This window comes from Hippocampus comes, unplaced genomic scaffold (genome assembly GCF_001891065.2).
Source record: "Hippocampus comes isolate QL1 unplaced genomic scaffold, H_comes_QL1_v1.1 scaffold56, whole genome shotgun sequence".
NCBI lineage: Eukaryota > Metazoa > Chordata > Actinopteri > Syngnathiformes > Syngnathidae > Hippocampus > Hippocampus comes.
This window is the reverse complement of record NW_017842056.1, coordinates 344,743-364,439: the sequence shown is the minus strand read 5'-3', so window position 1 is coordinate 364,439 and position 19,697 is coordinate 344,743. Positions and strand designations below refer to the sequence as shown.

At 45.0% G+C, this 19,697-nt stretch overlaps 2 protein-coding genes across 2 annotated transcripts; both read right to left on the bottom strand.

The window, feature by feature from the left end:
- Window positions 1-98: 98 nt before the first annotated feature.
- On the bottom strand, window positions 99-16,952 carry smc5 (structural maintenance of chromosomes 5). Its single transcript, XM_019860808.1, has 24 exons — window positions 16,703-16,952; window positions 15,330-15,471; window positions 15,134-15,186; window positions 14,069-14,231; window positions 13,123-13,257; window positions 12,831-12,971; window positions 11,516-11,677; window positions 10,978-11,049; window positions 9,640-9,895; window positions 9,418-9,572; window positions 9,102-9,215; window positions 8,868-8,962; window positions 8,359-8,491; window positions 8,100-8,273; window positions 7,046-7,215; window positions 6,576-6,699; window positions 5,164-5,286; window positions 4,962-5,087; window positions 4,768-4,863; window positions 3,887-3,991; window positions 3,441-3,560; window positions 2,259-2,438; window positions 1,437-1,532; window positions 99-1,357 (listed from the first exon to the last, which is right to left on the bottom strand). Exons 1-24 carry the CDS (start codon window positions 16,852-16,854, stop codon window positions 1,220-1,222), a joined length of 3,225 nt encoding a protein of 1,074 aa, XP_019716367.1. The 5' UTR covers window positions 16,855-16,952; the 3' UTR covers window positions 99-1,219.
- A 258-nt stretch (window positions 16,953-17,210) lies between these two features.
- LOC109510476 (gamma-crystallin M2-like) lies at window positions 17,211-18,774 on the bottom strand. Its single transcript, XM_019860807.1, has 3 exons — window positions 18,686-18,774; window positions 17,745-17,987; window positions 17,211-17,568 (listed from the first exon to the last, which is right to left on the bottom strand). The coding sequence occupies exons 1-3, from the start codon at window positions 18,701-18,703 to the stop codon at window positions 17,296-17,298; spliced, it is 534 nt and encodes a 177-aa protein (XP_019716366.1). The 5' UTR covers window positions 18,704-18,774; the 3' UTR covers window positions 17,211-17,295.
- Between the last annotated feature and the right edge of the window lie 923 nt (window positions 18,775-19,697).

Sequence of the window (19,697 nt, the reverse complement as noted above, 5' to 3'; positions counted from 1 at the left end):
AAAAAAGCTATTTAACATATGGACGGAACACGTGCATACGTTCCCTTAACATGTTTCATTTTTTTGGTTCTATTTTGTCCGACGCATGTGTAAGAACATTTTTTAAATCCACTTTTCTAACCCAACAACAGTACAAAAGGGCTGTCTTGCATAAAAAAATCAAGGAAGACACAAAACGGCTGGATAAGACACTTTAAGGCAAGAACTCACTTTGTCAAATGTTTTTAGCAAATGCAACTCTCTCAGAATGTTAATCTTGATGACGATAGACATTTGTCCGCCTCAGGCTTGATCGAATGCCACGAGGAGCCCCAGTGGAAGGAAGCGCAACTAAAACACGACTGTCATCTAGTGGTGGTTGCTGATGTTACAGATTCAAACCACAGTCGAGCCCCGCCTGCGTCGTCGCAGTTCTGCACCCGCACATTCCCCTTTCCATATTTTCAGTAGTTTTCCCCACGTTTTTTTTTTGTTTTTTTTTTTTTTTTGCGGGGGAAGTCGAGTGAATGATTATGTGCAATAAAAGAAGAATTATTTGGGCTTGTAAACAAAAAACAAAACAAACAAAAAAAACGATATGGTGTGGAAAGTGGACCATGGTCATCAGAAGCGGGCAAAAGAGAGCCTGACACTGAAGCGTCACGGAAAGAGATCAAAATGGAAGAAAACTGCTCCTTGTTAGAGAACAGTCATTTGTGCGAAAAGAAGAGAAACATTCAACAGTGGTGCATTCAAAAGAGGTCAAATGAAGTTCACCCGTAAAGATTGTGCATTTTAGATTTCTCCTGGGATTTCACTCAAAATGCTCAAAAATGTCTTGCACTTTTTTGCGAGTCTAAGCTTGAGCTTTTTTCCCCTTTGTAGCGTGTTGGCCCGCTTCCTTTAGCGCGCTACTGCTAGGAGGACATTTATATAGGTGTCTGCGCACGTTGCTATCCGCTGCAGTTAATGTCGTCGTACGTAAAGTATTAATACAACCAACAGCTCGCTCAAACTAAACAGTCCAAGTCGATGGCTTGGCCGCCACAAGGTTGCGGCAAGAACCCGGGCCACTTTCCACTCCCTCGACTAGGTTTTAGCGCCCCCTGTAGCGCGTACACCAAACGGAAATGAAATCTCGCAAACGTTGCCTGATGAACGGAGGTGCCGTCCTCCAGGCCACATTGAACAAGGGGAGTGTCATCGAAATGCAGTGGCGGAGCACGCGAGGTCTCGATCATCAAGCCTGAGCTTTCTTCTTCCGCCGACCGCGCTGAAGGAACGCCCCGTCGTCCCACTCGCTGGAGCCGAGCATGAGAGGGCCATTGTGGATGCAAAGGATGGTCATCTGATCGACATAGCTGAGGTTCTTCAGCAGCTGCGGGCCGACACGACAAAAGCTCAACTTTTCGGGGAAAAAGCCGAATCAAACGTGAACCCGCGGCTCCAACGCTCACTTTGGGTGTGATGAAGAAGTACTGCGACGTTCTCTCTTTGCAGGCGGTGCGGACCAGAATGTCAAAGGCTCTCCTCTCGTTGATGGGATCCATGCCCTGGACAGGAGACCAAAATACTGACGACAGCTACATTTACAGGAAATCACTTATCGTCACTGTCGGGCGGAATTCCTTGTACCTACCAAATCAAAAATAATCATAATAATCATCATCATCAAATCAAATAAAAAACCATCTTGCTTGAGTTCCCAATTCAATTTGGTCATTTACCTGGTGCGGCGATGGGATACCATCAGCACACACACACACACACACATCAACATCACACCAGCCCAAAATGATGTGCACTTGCTCATTTAAAATGCTAAAACATTGGAAATGTATTCGAGCGCCAGCATGAGCCGTGCACGCGGAAGTCCATGCAAAGTGTGCGTGTGTGTGTGCGTGTGTGTGTGTGTGTGTGTGTGTGTGTGTGTGTGTGTGTGTGTGGACCGAGATCTGATCAAAGCCACTCCTGCCATCTAGTGGTGATTTATCAGACTGAAATCATTCCCACAGCTTTGAAACTGCCTCAGGATGTGCGCAAAGCCCTTTATCAATATTTTTTCCAACAGGTTTTGGCACTAAACGACAAGATTTTTGCAAACTTATTTGTATGATTTGGCGTGACGTGAGGTCAATTTGACCCGAAGGTCCCAACGGGTCAACGTTATTGGGGATCGTGTGTCAAATGTGTTTTCAAGGAAATTGTGGAAAGATAATCTGGGGAACCCCGAACAAGCGAAGGGTTAGCGTCAGGGTGTGTGTTGTGTAGGTTGTTACCTGGTTGATCTCATCCACCACTCTGAAAGGACAGCGGTTGAGCTCCTGCAGGGCCATGAGGTACAACATGGTGGAGACGCTGCGCTCTCCTCCGCTCTGATGGAATTGCGTCAGCTCATGCAGCTGACTGCTCTCATGGAACTTGACCCGAATGGCGATGCCGTACTTGTCGTATTCCTCCTGCGGCGGACCGGCAGCACCAATCAAACCACGCAAAGAGACCGACTTTGGTGAGTGTGAATACATCATGGATGTGAAATGCTGGCAAAGGTGGAGTAGGCGTAACCAGTAAGATAACTATCACCTTCCTATCAAAGTTAGCATTTAAAAAAAAAACAACAACAACAACAACAGATAAAGAAGAAGAGACGGCCAAACAATATGCAGCCCACTTAATGGCCATCTAACCAAGTGTGGCTGCGAAGAGTATGCGGGGCACGATGAGGACTGGTGCACTCACTGCATGTAACAGACGCAGCCCTATAAGTTCATTTTTCTATGGCTAAATATTCGCTGGAAATACAATCCTTAATACTTGACGTATTTTGACGAAAGCACGACACAGTCATGTGACTAGATGGTGCAAAATGTGTGACATTTCTCCTGTTGAATATTTGCCATCCAAATCCTTGTGTGACCCCAACCGCATTGGATTGAGCCACAGAGTCCGCAATAGTGACGCGAAAGCTCGCTGGGGCTGGCGGCGTTGGCTGGCAAAAATACGCCATCAGCTGCTTTTGTTGAGTAGCGCTCAGTTAAAGGGGAAAAAAAAAAGATGAATCAAAAGTGATTTCCTTTTCCTAACCCAATATCGATTCATGAAACCATAAATCGATCCTTTAAGTGTTTTTCCCATCAATTCACGTCACTTCTCAAAAGCGAGACCTCATCACTACACGAGAGTAGCGTATTACAACAAGATGGTGGAAGCACTGGAAACAGCGGCAGCAAACTTGGGGGGCAAGTGGCTGGAAGTTTTGGGAGTTTAAAAAAAAAAAAGTGAAGCACGAGTGGTAGATCGAATCGAATCGAGCCCTTGTGAACCGAATTGAATCCATTTTGGAAACCTGAATCTCTAGTTAGCGTCGAATCGCTGCAAAAACTTTTCCATCGAAACATTCACCGCATTGAAAAGCACAGCGATGGAGTTCAAGACTACAAGGTGAAGAGCAGATGTGTTACCTCATTGTCAAAGTGCAAATCCACTTCTCCGGCACACTTCATGGCATGGAAGAAATCACTGAACTTCTCGTTAATTTGCTCCACCAACTGTTTCAGAGGGTTGAGCCACTTTTCTTTTGCCTGTGCAAAACACACACACACGCACCCACACACGGGATATTGAGGATTGCAACAAAGAAGATCACTGACAGATTTTTTTCCCCAACAATTACAGGTAAAAAAAAAAAAAAGGGTCTAAATACAGCTGGCACTGAATGAGGTAACTAAGGAAATAAAAAGTTTTCGCTTTAATCTGGAGCAAGAAAAAATAAAAACTCCTTTTACTCAATTCACAAAAACGGAGACGTCTGCTTTCTCCGTCTGAACTCTTCAAGTGAAGTTCACCCCTGAAGGTCAGAGTGCATTTCACCCACAAGACACGTGCGCGAAGGTAACGAGTGGTGTACCTGTGACATCCTCTGTTTGAAAGCAGTTAAGGCGACATTCTTCTCCATCAGCTCTTGTTCCAGCTCTTTGATTTCCTGCTCCCGCCTGCTGCACTCCTCGACAACCTTGGACACGACAGCAAACAAGGTGGGACACAACAAATGCTGGTGTGTAAGCCGCTTCTGACTTTCAATCTAATATTGGCCTTACACTCTTTTCCTTTCTTGTACAATAACACCGAGCTCTGCTACAAATAGCACCACAAAAAAAATAACAATAAAATATGCTTCCATTAATAGTGAAGCTTCATGAAGCACTTGTGATAGTTTTTGACTCCTCTAGATGGCACTCTTGGTGCCATCTAGATGCAATGGAAGTTGAATACAGGTCCATTGCACTAACCTTTATATTCAAACCAAGAGCACCATCGAGAGGAGTCAAGAAATATCACAAGTGCTTCATGAAGCTTCGTTTTCCCATCATTAGTTTAAACCCTAAAATTACTTTTAATAGAATTTCAAACTCACCTTACATCAAGTTCCTTCAAAAGAAATGTCGCACAGATTATTGAGCCACTCCCCGACACACAAACCTTGTCTCTCAGTTGAGATAATATCAACGCAAACTATTTTCCGACGAAGACAAACCTTTGGTCCTGGTGTCTGCCCATCCATCCATCAAGTGTGAAACGTTTTGGTAGATAACTATTTACCAAAATGTGTGAGTAAGAGAACAGTTGTCAATTTTGTCACCACCCCCTCCAAAAAAAAAAAATCCAACACACTTGGGTTTCATTGACATCATCCCACCTCCACTCCAGAGTTTCTCCACCCTTGAACTTGCTAGCTAGGCTAAGGTCGGATTGGCCATTTCCTGGCCGTGAGTGCCAAAGTGTCCTCACCTTTTTACTGACTCCCAGAAAGCACTCGGCTCTGGATCGCTCTTCATTCAACATGGCGTCCAACTCGTCCAGCGTGTCGGGCAGTTTACTGAAAGCCTGCATTCACACAAAACAAGGACCGTGTGGCAACTGCACGCGCATGCGCATCGGATCACACAATACGTCGCGTATGATGTGGACAGAGAGAGACTGACACAATGGAGGTGTTCGGGTAACGCCTCGTCGGGCTGCATCCTGCAGACTGCCTTGGCTTTCTTCATGAGCGCTTTGCACCGTTGTTTCAGCTGGACTGCACTCTCCTCCAGCTGGCTGCACTTTTGCTACACAAGCATATACGCGCATCAGCAACGCAGAGCTGAAGATGGTGGGCAGCTACTGGGGGGGTCAAATATTTACATTCACGCTTTTGAGTCCATTGGCACCTTCTCGACAAATGTTCTCCAGCTTGGTCCTCTCGGCCAACAGCCCCACCATCTCTAACGCCAGGTACACCTTCTCCATGGTCAGCTTGGCTCGCAGCTAGAGGTGGATGGACACACGAGAGACCCCTGAGGTCAAAATGACAGTCTCACAACAACAGGGAACACCCAGACATGTCAACACAGTCTTAAAAAAGGTGCAAAAAAAAAATCATCCACACACGTCTGTGGAGTCTCAACCCGCCAGGTCATGGCAATCCGCAAAAGTTGAATCCCGGCAAGTGTGCGTCTCGCTCCACGGAAAGAGTGGCCACACTAAGAAGCCGTTTTACCTCCAGGCAAGTGAATCCAGAACGCTCATTCACCAGCCACAGCGGCAACAATCACAACACTCGTGTAACAACCCCGGGGATCAACCCTGGCGATACATAAATGGGGGAATTGGATACGAAAATGCTGACCTCAAGTAGCCTGGAAAAAAACAAAAAATAAAAATCGACAACCAATCACAGTCCGATTGACCCAATTGGCAAGTGAATCCAGAACGCTCATTCACCAGCCACAGCGGCAACAATCACAACATTCGTGTAACAGCACCGGGGATCAACCCTGGCAATACATAAATGGGGGGGATTTGGATACGAAAATGCTGACCTCAAGTAGCCTGGGAAAAAAAAATAATAATAAAAATCGTCAACCAATCACAGTCCGATTGACCCAATTAAACTTTTTGCAGACGATGTGGTTCTGTTGGCTTCGCCATGGCATGAACTTCACATGTTTTGTTGGAGCAGTTTGAGACCAGAGTGCCCTCTTCAGGTTGAGAATGAAATTGTGCCTTAAGGCTTGTTCATCAAGTAAGGGAAGAATGGAGAGAGTTGTTAAAAGAATTTCGGGATTTTTTTTTTTTTTTTTTTAAGGCGAGAGGGAGGGGGTCGAATCACACAGAGCCAGGTCAGTTGCGTAGGAAAGTTACGCGAGGATGCCGATGTTCTTCTCGGCCATTTTGAGCAATCGAGTTGTCTCGCCGCGACTCTGGCCTCTTCTCGCACACGGAATGAAGCAAACACTGCAGGATCTCTTGATCGACCGTTTTGGCCACACCGAATGAGCAAAACGGAAATGTCTTTTGTGGCACACCTCGCACTGTCGGCGCGACCAATTTATACAACCTGCCAAGATACCCGAGCGTCTCAACAGTTTAAGCGGAATGCTGCCTAAGTCTTTTCACTTTTTATAAAAGATAACCGTTGCTATTCATAAATGTATGCGTGTGCATTCTTTCCACAATTCAACGAGTTGACAGGAAATGGCAAGCACACAACGTACCAACCTTAGAAGAAGAAGAGGAAGTTGTTGCGGGGCCATCGGAGTTCTTTTCAGCCTTACCTTCATTTGTGTCAATAATGCAGTGACCACGGATGTCTTCTGGGAATTGACAGCAATTATTTTCTTTTTTGTCTCTGCCTCAATCTTCTTCAGGTCAAGTGCACTTTGCTCCAGCTGCCTCAGCCTAGAACACACGGAAGTAGTTCCAAATGAATACCATGACAACGGATCTTTAGAGCGAACCGGTTGATAAGCCGCACCCGCTAAATTAGGTGATTGATGGTGTCAAGAAGAAGAAGTAGACTGTCGGGAAACTAAACTAAAGATGAAGTCAAACGCCGGCAGTTGTGCCACAGCATTTGCCCCGTTTGTACCGTTGCACGTTCTATTCGATTCACACGAATGGAAGAGCTGCTTAAGGCGCTGTGGCTTGAAGGCCGGCGGGGAAAGTGGTGGCTTGTGGTTCAAACTTGAGGTCGCTTGTGCTTAAAAAAAAAAAAAAAAAAAGGCACTGGGTGGTGTGATCTTACCTGTCCTCTTTGGTGCTGATTTTCTGCTCCAGCTGTCTCTTTTTGCCCTTTATTTCCAAGAGGGTCTTCTTCTCTGTCAACAGTTCATTATCACGGCGATCCAGTGCGGTCGCTTCTGTTTGTAAGGTGTTCATCTGCCCATCAATGTCTCGTAACCTTGACTGGCAAATCTGTGTGAAAGGTAGCAAATTGATTTCAGTGTATTCGAGTTTTGATTTGCTGTGTGTGGTCCCTTTAAGGGTGAGCAGGGGAGAGAGAGAGAGAGAGAGAGAGAGAGAGAGAGAGAGAGAGAGAGAGAGAGAGAGCACACGCACTTCAGACCAGGAGGATCAAACCAATTTTTTTTAGTCAATGGGGTATACTCTATTTTACATTTTAACATTTTAAACAAGTACTTTGTTTTTTTCATGTTCTAGCTTGTTAAAAAAAAAGAACAGAGTAAAATAATAATGATAATAATTCTAATAGTTTTAAAAAGCTTGAAAATGTTGGCGCTGCTTGGATTCTACTTCATCACCTCTAAAAATTGACATGCCTCTGCTGCAGGGTGTTGGGCATCAGACATGTGTCGCAACATGGGTAAAGTTCAAAGTTCATGCATCAGTGCAGTGGTTTTCTTGCAAAAATTGTTATTTTCAATTTTATTTTCAATCAAAGTGCCCTTTTTGTGTTATGTTATTCAGTAGGAAAGCATTGTTTAGATATTTGGAGTATCAGAAATACAAAAAAAATAGTAATCACATCAAAGGGAAAGTTCCACTTGAAATGCATCCTTTCGCAAAAAGCTTTTTTTCCCTCAAAATTGTTCTTGAAAACGAGTTTTTTCAAGAAACAGCCATGTTCAACTTTTGTTTACTGGAGAATGGTAAAAGATGGAAATGTACTTTTTTCCCCGATAAAAGTAGCGGGTCAAAGCTTTCTTTTGGTGGGTTTCCATGGCTACAAAACTCCATTTTCTGGAGGCCTTCAAAAATTAGTCAAATGATCAAAAACGGCTGGCAGCGACTCTCCCAATTCGGCATTGAATGAGTTCCACACAGCAAGCGGCGCTCACCTTCATCTGCTGCTCCAGCTGCCGTTTCTGATCGGCGTCCACCGTGATGCTGAGGTACTTGGGCGGATACACCGTCGTGTTTTTGGTCGAGGTGACGTTGGAGTAGACGGACTTCTTGACCGTATACTTCTGGTCACTTGTGTACAGCACCTTGATGTAGGGCTCCTCGATCACCTGCCAAACATGTGCCGAATTCACTCCTCATTCATGGACCTTATGTCACGGGAAATTGAGTTTTAAAGTTGTGTGAGGTCAATACCGTCTTTATCATGGCTTCTGTCTGCTCATTGCCGATGGGGATCTCGTGCACTTTATACTGATGACACAGGTAACTCATCACTTCATCGGGGGCATCGAAGGTTTCGCGCAGATAGGTGAAGAACCCAAAACGCCTGCAATGACAAATATGGGGGAAAAAAAAAAAAAAATCACCAAAATGCAAAAAATCACCCGCTAAAGAAATACCGAACACAGATGTCTCCATTTTTAAGTGAGGAGTCTTCCCTATTCACGTCTCTGCCAGGTGCAACAACACTTTCTTACTGTGTATGTACCGACACGTCTCAAGAGCTTTTGAGAATGCTCATTGCCTCACTCCTGAAGCGACAAGAGTTTGGAAAGTAGTGAATGTGACTGTACCTTGTCGGAAGGTGTAGGAATAAGGTGAATCAAGCGTTGCTTGGTCTCTCCAATTGCGTTAAAAGTTCAAGCTATTACTGGTGCGTGATGATTTAGTTTTTTTTTTTTTTTTTTTTTTTAAACGCTCACCTCAGGGACTCAATGTGCCTCGACGGAGTCGCTCTTGAGCACGTCTCTGTTGGAGCAATAATGGCGTTGACTCTCAGGTTCATGTTGTCACGCACCTGAGGACAGAAACATTCACACGAGCTCCGTTATCTGTGGGGGGTCCAATTTGATTCGGACGGGGGGGGGGGTCCAATTTGATTCGGATTCTATTTGCCTGGAAATTCGCCGAGCTACAATAATCAGAAGCGTCCTCACCTCTGTCAAGAAGTTTGCCATGTCATCTTTCTTCTGGAAGACAAAGGCCCTTAAGTCATTGAAGGAGATGTGGTTCTCCATGTACTTGGCAAAGCGATGATCTTTCATGTTGATCTGAGGAAGGAAAATTGAAAAGCATCAGCACTCGGGGTGGACAATTGGTAGATATGGTCAAAGCAAAGCCGGTTCCCGCGCTCAGGTGCGCTGCTTGCATCAACAACGTGGCTGCGAAAAGGGAGAAGCTCGTTCACAAACGCACCTTCCGTGCTGACAACTCGTCGGGCCCTGCAGCGACTATTTGACCGGTCCGACTCACCACAAGCATCAGGGGCTCGCAGACATTTCCGGTGAAGAGGTGTCGGTTCTGCCTGAGCCACTGCACGGCTGTGTGCGTGTCCCTGTGGCGCCCGCGCAGCTTCTCCTCTTTTACCATCATCATGTTGTTCATGTCGCTGAGCTTCTTCTCCAACACTGTCAATCGGCACAAAATCAAATCATTTGCCGCTCTCAACATCATCTCGACATCCCGGATACTTGCTTCTCAACTCCGCAGACAGGTTGTCCTTCTCTGGGCGCAGGCTGCTTTTCTCCTCTTCCACTTTGCCCCTCTCCAGCTGGATGCGCCTCAACTCGCCATTGACTTCACTGATCCTGGGCGACATGTCGGGTTGGTTGTCGACTTCGGCCAGCGCGACTTTCAAGTCCTCGATCAGCAATTGGACGTTTTGGACGCGCTTCCTCCGATCTTCTTCTTCTGTCTGCTTCATTTTAAACGACTGTTTTATGTCTTCGATCTGCGGACAGGAGCGGTCATTTTGAACCATTTAAAACGCATGACGTGATTTTAAACGACTTCTAAAAGGTTTGGGAGACTTTCGGGTGAAATTTTCAGGATGAACAACAGTTCAGCATTTGCAGCGGGAGCTTCATTTGTCCCTCTTTAAACTTTTGAAGACGTATTCTCAACTGTTCACAATGTTGCCGGTAGTTTGTTTGTTTGTTCTCGGGCCTGCGTGGGTTTTCTGTGTGTGAGCGCGGATGGTTGTTGGTCTCTGTGTGTCCTGCGATGAGCTGCCAACCGGTTCAGGGTGTCCCCCGCCCATTGCCCCAAGACAGCTGTGATTCCAAAAACATACATGGCAGGCTAATTGAACACTTGAAATTGTCTTTGGGTGTGAGTGTGAGCGCGGATGGTTGTTGGTCTCTGTGTGTCCCCCGCCCACTGCCCCAAGACAGCTGTGACTTTACTTTGGAGTCACCCAATCCTCCATGAAGCGTCTCCAGTTGGTCCAGAATGCTGCTGCTCATCTCCTGACTGGTACTCGGAAGAGGGAGCACATAACTCCTCTTCTGGCATCCCTTCACTGGCTCCCTCAACAATTCCGAGTTCTTTTGAAGATCCTGTTATTTGTTTTGAAATGTTGAAACGGCCTGGCCCCACCTTGCCTCTCTGAGCTCCTCCACACCTGCCCGGTGCCTCAGGTCTGCGGACCAGACGTCATTAGAGGTACCGAGACCTAATCGGAGGCTCAGAAGGGATCGCGCTTTTTCCGTTGCCGGTCCCGCTCTTTGGGATGAACGTTCGGCAAGCCCCTCGGCTGCCTGTCTTCAAACTCATTTTCAGTCTTGGGCTTTTGACGCCGCATGAGACTTGATTTTTAGTTTGATCGTTTTTGTGCTTTCTGCTGTCTGTGTTGTGAATGGATTGTTTTATTGTTTGTTGTTGTATGAATTCTTTTTGCTCCATGTACAGCACTTTGTAGACAGCGGTGGTTGTTTTCAAGTGCACCAGAAATACACTTGAGGTGAGTGGAGCAATGCTTTGTTTCGATATGCAAGGCACCACCTTGACAGAGGTCTGCAATTTGTCACTCACCTCTTTGTGAATTCTGTCCAGCTGATCTTGCTTTTGTTTGCATTTCAAGGAAGCTTCTTTGATGGCAGCACTCTGAAAATGAAGTTCTTCTCATTAACCAAAAAAACAGTGATTAGCCTGCACATTCCAACCGGGGATGCCACCATATGTAGTTCGCTCTTTCACGGTATTATCTTCAGTATAGTGGCAACAGGAAGTTCGAACACACTTAAAAGTTGCAAAAGGTCAAGTCTGAGTCATCATAAAGTGACATCGGATCTGACGGCGGGCTGCGCAGCTCAGCCAGCATCAGAGGAGGATAACCGCACGCATATTCCAATTTTTTACTTTTGACTTCACCTGGCACTTTTTTCCCCTGAAAGGCCGACTGTGGTAAGAACGTATGGATGCCAACATTTTACACAATCAAAAATTGAACATCAGTTAATTATGTGTTGGATTACATGCTAACAAAAGTATAACTTCCCAAAAAATGCATGGCTGTAGATCCAGCTTGATGTGGATAATTCTGCTTGGTGTGGAATCCAAAATGGGTCACCTTTGCCTTCAGTTGTGCCTCACTGGGCTTCAGCTGCTCTTCAATGGCGTGGAGCTTGCTCATCATGGGCGCTTGGGACTGCTTGAGAGCGGAGAGCTGCCTTTTTGCTTCATCTCGGTCCTTTTTCACACCCTCGAGCTCCTTGCGGGTGGTTTCGTACTCCTACAAGCAGAGGGAACAAGTGGCTCGAAGTTTTGAATGAACATCCTCACGCGCCAGGGCTTGTGTTCTCCGCTCACCATCGCCAACACTGTTGAAAAAAATTCTGTGAATGTTCAAAGCCGTGAACCGTCCACTGGAATCAATGGTTTTCCAGCTTTAAAACTTATGGGAAGATGTAACCCAACATTCACAAACTGCCCCACTGTGATGTGGTGTTCCACAGAGTTCAATTCTGGGACCGCTGCTGTTCTCATTTTATCTGTTCCCTTATGGTTTCATCTTGAGGAAACATGGTGTTTCCTTCCGCTGCTATGCGGATGACTCTCAGTTCGATGTCTCGCTGAGCAAAAAAGACGCTTTCTTTATTGAGGCCACTTTTATCCTGTCGCGAGGAACTCCAGACCTGGACGGAATTTCTTGAATTTCAATGAAAAAAAAAAAGGAAGTGATGGTGTTTGGTCCCACGGCTCCCCTGCCCCCTTATTTTAAGCTGACAGTCTCAAACTTGAGTCTTAAACCGGAGATTGATTTTAAATTGGACCGGCAAACGGGCGCTGTTGTCAAATCCAGATTCTTTCATCTTAGGCAGCGACCTAAAGTCAAGCCTCTCCTTTCTCAAGAGGACTTTGAAACAGTCGCCTCTTGACTGGTACTCGTAGGAGGGAGCACATCACTCCTCCTGCGGCATCCCTTCACTGGCTCCCTATTGAGTTCGTTTTAAAATCCTGTTTGTTTCCCAATCTGGAAATGGCCTGGCCCCACCTGACCTCTCGAATCTCCTCCGTACCCGGCCGATGCCTCAGGTCTGCTGACCAGACACTACTAGCGAGAACTAAGCTCAAAGGGGATGGAGCCTTTTCTGTTGCCGCTCCCTCTCTTTGGAATGAACGTTCGTCAAGCCCCCCTTGCTGAACATCTTTAAAAATCTTCATTTTTATTCTTTGACTTTTGACTCCGCATGAAACTTGATTTTTAGTTTGAGCGTTTTTGTGCTTTGTACTCTCTGTTACTGATTGACTGTTTTATTGCTTGTTGTATGAATTATTTTTGCTGCACATTCAGCAGTTTGTATACAGCGGTGGTTGTATTTCATTGTGCTCTAGAAATACACTTGAGTTGAGGAAATTGTCCACATTTTTGCAAGCCTCCTCACCACCCAGGGTGTCTTCTTCTCGAGCAACTCAATCACATCCAGATGCCTCTGCTTCTCATAATAGCGATTCTCATCAAGTTTGTTTCTCTCGTATCTCTGCTTGGATTTCTCGAGGTAGCTGGTTCTCTCCTTTATGGCATTCTGGAAAAAAAGCAACAATGGAGAAACATGATCCTTCCTGTGACAGAATAACAAAAACGAGTCCATTCGGGATTATTTGTTCTCATCTATTCTCATGGTTTCATGGGACTGTCAGGCTGAGCAAAACCAAGGCTCCGTTGTACGGATTTACCTCCATTTCTCTCTCTTTGGTGCGAAAGCTTTTGAGCTCGCAGTGATACTCGTACAGCTGCGGGGGACCGACAGATTTCTCAGTCGCCTCCAGCAATTCGATTTTGGACATTTTGGCAAACTGCCCCACTTTTTCCTGGATCGGAGAAACCATAGGCGTTAGTCCGAAAAGCCTGACACAAATGTCTGCGGCCTGATGACTATTTGAGCCCAGAGAGTCCAGACCGGAACGTACCTGAGGCAGGAACTGGCAAAGGTTGTTGACTTGAATTTGCAAAGCCTTGACTTCCTCCTCAACTGTTTTCTGGTTACAAGTTCTTCCATTCAGCCTCCAGACTGACTGGTTGTTCTCCACGTGAATCTCCCGATTAATTATGATATTGCCACCGCTCTTAAAACTGAAAAGAATTTGAGTTTGGCATTAGGAAGTCTCTTGTCAGGAGATTTTATCGTGATAGCAATTTTTAAATGAAGCTGATAAAATCCAAACAGCAACCAAAACAACTGTGGAATTTTAAGGGTTGGTACTGGAAATAATTTCAACACCGATGGCCTTAAACATAACAATTCTAATCAGAATGCAGATTAATAATATTAATCGTTTCAGGTCGGGTTTTACCGTTCTTTGCCAAATCAAACAGCATCTATTTGCTACATAAAACTTCAGATAACTAACTAAATAATATTACATGCATAATGTGTAGACACAATGAGTGACAATCAGAGGTGTTAAATCCATGTATCATTTGTACAATTTTCAAAACTAAATGGGAAGTTTAAAAAAAAAATCTCCGCTGTTTTCCAATTTCATGCAAAAATAGAAAATGGAAAAACTGCCCCACTTTTTCCTGGATCGGAGAAACCATAGGCGTTAGTCCGAAAAGCCTGACACAAATGTCTGCGGCCTGATGACTATTTGAGCCCAGAGAGTCCAGACCGGAACGTACCTGAGGCAGGAACTGGCAAAGGTTGTTGACTTGAATTTGCAAAGCCTTGACTTCCTCCTCAACTGTTTTCTGGTTACAAGTTCTTCCATTCAGCCTCCAGACTGACTGGTTGTTCTCCACGTGAATCTCCCGATTAATTATGATATTGCCACCGCTCTTAAAACTGAAAAGAATTTGAGTTTGGCATTAGGAAGTCTCTTGTCAGGAGATTTTATCGTGATAGCAATTTTTAAATGAAGCTGATAAAATCCAAACAGCAACCAAAACAACTGTGGAATTTTAAGGGTTGGTACTGGAAATAATTTCAACACCGATGGCCTTAAACATAACAATTCTAATCAGAATGCAGATTAATAATATTAATCGTTTCAGGTCGGGTTTTACCGTTCTTTGCCAAATCAAACAGCATCTATTTGCTACATAAAACTTCAGATAACTAACTAAATAATATTACATGCATAATGTGTAGACACAATAAGTGACAATCAGAGGTGTTAAATCCATGTATCATTTGAACAATTTTCAAAACTAAATGGGAAGTTAAAAAAAAAAAAATCTCCGCTGTTTTCCAATTTCATGCAAAAATAGAAAATGGAAAAAACGGGCCATTTGGAAATTTCATGCACTTCACCTGCCACAAGCTGCATGACCCTGGAAGAAAGGTTGAACCCGAAGAGAGCGTTCACCCGACTTTCAGGCTGCACAGGCCGGTGGGACTATTGGACGCTCGATTCACAAGAGAGGAGCAATGTGTGCTGGCTCAATCACGGACGCCTTTCTAATCACGGCGGAATGTTTTTTTGTTTTGTTTTATGTCCAGTAAGGGAGTAGCAGTCACTTTAAAAGGGGTCAAACAGGGAAACTAACTTCCATCAACAGGTATTTAGAAGGAATTTTCTCTCACAGGGTTTGTATAAAATGTAACTCAGCTCTATAATACAGTGTATCCATTTCCCCTTCAAATCAGGTCTTTGCCAGTAATATGAGCAACAGAAACATCAGTTAATCAGCGAGTCCCTTCATTATCACGTATCTATCTCTGAAGCCACGTCACAGACAACTTACAGTTCAATTTCAACAAATCCTCTGTCACATCCTTTTTTCACGTAGCCCCCGATCTAGGAGACAAAATTGATTTTATGATGATGTCCACAACATTATGAGAAAAAAAAGATCAACAAAGAACGTGCAGTGTTTTTTATGTGTAATGTCATGATTTGTTCATTTAGATTGGTTCAATTATCCGCCTGTGACTTTTGACCTTGTCGTCTCTTTCCAGGACAGCTGTTTTGCCTGCCAGGCTGAGACAGATGGCGCACACAATGCTGGACTTGCCGGTTCCATTCGCTCCGATAACCATGTTCAGGTTCGGTCCGGGACGAACCACGGTGTGGTCGTATGTCCTGTAAAAAGAGAAAAATATGCAGCGGAGCGTAAAATGACATTTAAATAAGCACAATAAACTGCAAAAGAGTTATACAATACAATTCAATACAATCCATCCTGATTTATACAGCACTTTCACAACAGCTGCAGCTGTAACACAGCGCATTACAAAACAGTTAAGATAAAGTAAATAATAAACACAACATGCAAGATAAAAACATGGACAGTCGTGTAATCGTAACCACTTTGCTTTGTGATTTGAAGCAGTACTAGATGAAACATGAAAGAATCAAAGTGTCCTTTCACCAGTGGATCAAAGACGTCATGCTCAAAATGTGCACACGTCGTCATTACGTTATTAGAATAATAACAACAATAATAATTATTATACATTTGAGTGTTATTGCTTTACATTTACATTCTCACTCATCGCACTTTATACATCAAATTTGAGCAGTTTTTTGTGAGTATGCATGATCAAATTGATGGCAGTGCCATGGCTGAGACATCAGCACCATGGGGAAGATGGTGCGTTACACGGTTTTCGATTGTTGTTTGAAATTGATATTCTATTGCGTGAAACGTCAGTCAATGACATCTGGGTACTGGCGCCCCCTCGTGGAGTCGCCCCCTGGACAGGAGTGTCAAACTCCCATTTCTGTTGCGGGCTACATCGTAATTTTGGTACGCATTATGAATGCGAACCCATGTCACATATACTCGATGCATTAAGTATTTATCATTGGTTCAATGCAAGATTTTTTTCCAACCAATCAAAGCTATGACGATTTCTGATGTCAAGGCAACACTGCACGTATAATATCCGAAAACTACATTTGATAGTCAAGTACAACAAATGTCACATACGTTCAGACTTTTACGAAAGTAAAATTCTACAGAGTGAGTTTTCTACCAAAGTCGCTATCTGTCAAGATACGTGTATTTTTACTCAAGTACCAGATTCAGGTACGTTACATAATGTCGAGATTCACGGTTTTTATGACGGATGTTTTGTACTGTGCTCAATTCCATTGTAAATAGATTGTCCTAAATAAAGAACAATATCAAAAAGAAAGAAAGAAAATCTGACGGGATACTGACTGGAAAGTGGGAATTACTGAGCCAGTTGACAGAATGCTAACTGGGTAACAACTACACGCGTCGAGGTATTTGTTGCTCCCTTACAGTTACGACATCCAAGCCATGTTGACTTGATTCGGAGCGTACAATTTATGACGAGTAACTTACAGGAAGTTTTTCATGGTGATGCGAAGTACGGCACCCTCCACAAAAGCACAGCCAGTCTCGTTGGCTTCACTCGGCTGGTTGCCCGTGGGGACGCTAGCCGGTGAGCTCCGGTCGGCAAGACTGGCTCGAATTCTTTTCCGGGGAATCGCCATAAATGCGAGGAAAACAAGACAAACCGCCACCACTCCAAACTTGACTAACCAAGAACCTCCGCTGACATTTTGCAGCGAAGCGCGTATTTTCTTCTTCGCTTGATATTTATAGGCGCTTTGCACATAACGTTTACGGGCATTACTGCCACCTAAAGGTGTGGAGTGCGAACCGACAATTTCGTCATAAAAGGAGAACGTTTTATTCCTAAAATTGTATCTTTATTGGACATATGTCACTGTCCACATTTTGAGCATTAACACTGCGCATAAATAAAGGAAAATATAAAACGGTACTTCGATAATTATGCATTTGTTGCATATAAAGAAGAAGAAACAAGAAATAAAAACACCCAGGATGAGCGTGTGCATTTATTGCGGGGGATTTTTAAGGGAAGGAATACATGGAGAAGAACGGGACCGCGTTTGCGTGGGCGTGCTGGTTTAATAGTCCACGACGCGTCTCATGGAGCCCACAGTAGGGTGGAGGGCCCCCCACTCGGCGTGGCGCCTGTATTCGGCCTTCTCCAGCAGGTACTGGCGCCCCCTGTAGTTGGGCTGCTCGTAGAAGACCCAGATGCCATCTTGGACGTGAGCCGAGTGTACGTCCCGATAGCGCCAGCGGTCCTGAAGGTTGGGCTGGTCCTCGCTGAACTCCATCATTTGGCCCTCGAAATCTGCTCGTTCGTAGATGCGAATCCTGTGTCTACTTGGAGGCTGGGGAACACAATGAATTGTTTACTAAATTTTAAGTTGAAAGGGTAATCCAAGCATCGACACATTTTCAACTCCAAATGATAAGAACTTTTTTTGTAAATTCTCCAGTCATCCTTTGCGGATGACCATGAGTCTTCCGACTGGCAACCTCGAGACCCCGGTTTTGCAGGACTTACGTGTCTGATCAGGCGGCAAGAGCGGATGGTGTCGTTGAAGCCGTTCCAGCTTTGGGAGTTTGGGTACTCGCCCTGCACCAGCACATACTGGTAGCCCAGGTACTGGGGTCTCTCGTAGAGCACCCAGGTGCCGCCTTCCACCCGAATGGAATTGCAGCGGCTCACGTGGGAGCTGAGATCGGGACAGTCGCTGCTGGATTCAAAGTAGCGGCCCTGGTAGTTCTTGTCCTCGTAGAAGAATATCTGCAAGCAGAAAATAGCCTCGCGCTCACAGATTGAATTAATAAAACATCGCGGGCGTGCTGGAGCCTATATCGGCCGTCTTTGGGTAGTAGGCAGGGGACACCCTGAACTGGTCGCCAGCCAATCGCAGGGCAGACACAAACGAACAACCGAACTCACAATCACACACTCGAGAGTGTCCCATTAACCTGCCATGTATGTTTTTGGAATGTGGGAGGAAACCGCAAGAGAAAACTCGCGCAGGCACGGGGAGAACATGCAAGCTCCACACAAGGAAGGCCGGAGCCGGAATCGAACCCACAACCTCTGCACTGTGAGGCCAACGTGCTAACCAGTTGACCGCCCTGCCGCCAACTTCAAAATCGAAACAAAAAATATCTCAAAAACCCGATTAGCAACGAAAATGTGTATAATTTTTTTTTTTTTTAACCCAACATCAAAACTACATTTAGGGCGACGTCAAGCCATCTCGGATTGGAATCGCTATTGAGAAATTCGTAAATAATTTAAATAATCCCATTTTTCAAAAATGTTGCTGCTTAAATTGTCTTCCAATCCTGGATTGACCCTTAAACCGTATAGAAAAGATCAAATATTGCATTCACTGCCCCTATATTTTGTGCGGGCTAAAATGGGCCTCGCAGTCTAAATCTCAGTCTCGGCATCGACGGCAAAATCACACTCCGCTCTGTACCCACCTTGCCGGTGCGCTCCATGATCACGGCACGCTTCCTCTCAGCCCCGTCGAATCAAAAAGCCTTCATTGGCTCCGCCTTACAGCGGCTCCACTTTTATATAAACGCTGATGAAACGCAATGCCAGTGGAACCATTGTCATTCAAATGAGCCGCCCGTTAAGTTTGCGCTAGCTGAGGCTGCATTTGGCCTTTCTATGTGTTGAGAGGGACATTTTCGATGAATGCTGCCTGACTCTGGAAAAGGATTCGATTTCTTGCACAAAACTGTGCCAAGCCGACGGCGGCACAGGAGCGTCATTTGTTGTTTCGAACGCGACGCCCCGTTGGTATCAGACGGATCCGGATTGCTCGCGTTGCCATCCGCTCAAGTGCGTGTAAACAAAGCTCTTCCACGCCAGTCGACAAAAGTCGCTTTTTTAAATTTTTCACTCATGGCAAAATCGAACCAGCGGAAGAACAGTGATTGGGATATTTTTACCAATGTTGACGAGCCGTGACTCTCGGTCCCTCTTGGACAGTGGAAACTTTAAGCAAGTGTGTGCAGCAGAGCGCGCTGGCAAAAAAAAACAAACAAACAAACAAACAAACAAACAAACACACAAACAAGAAGTCAGAGAGGACGTTACCCCAAAAAACTCCCTATTTGGAAATGTTCTTCAGGTTTTGCGTTTCTTTCTCATCTCGCGATCGGTTGCATTCAACGCAAAGCACAGGCGGCTTGATGTCATCGTTCGAAGACATTTCAAAGACGTGTCAAACGTTTCCAACGGAGATATGCATTGCTCAGAGAGAGGTCGAATTGACCGCGGTTTCATATCCTCGTTGATAATCTGAGATCTTGGGGGTCATATAAGATGTCGGAGAAGCAGACGTTCTCCACTTTTATCATGAGTGTGAGCACGAGGCAAATTATTGAAAATATTTCGTATCTTTTTTTTTTGTGTGTGTGTCTGGTGCCAGGTCATCAAAACTAGCCCCCCCCCCCCCCCCAAACACACTCTTCTCCCCCCCCA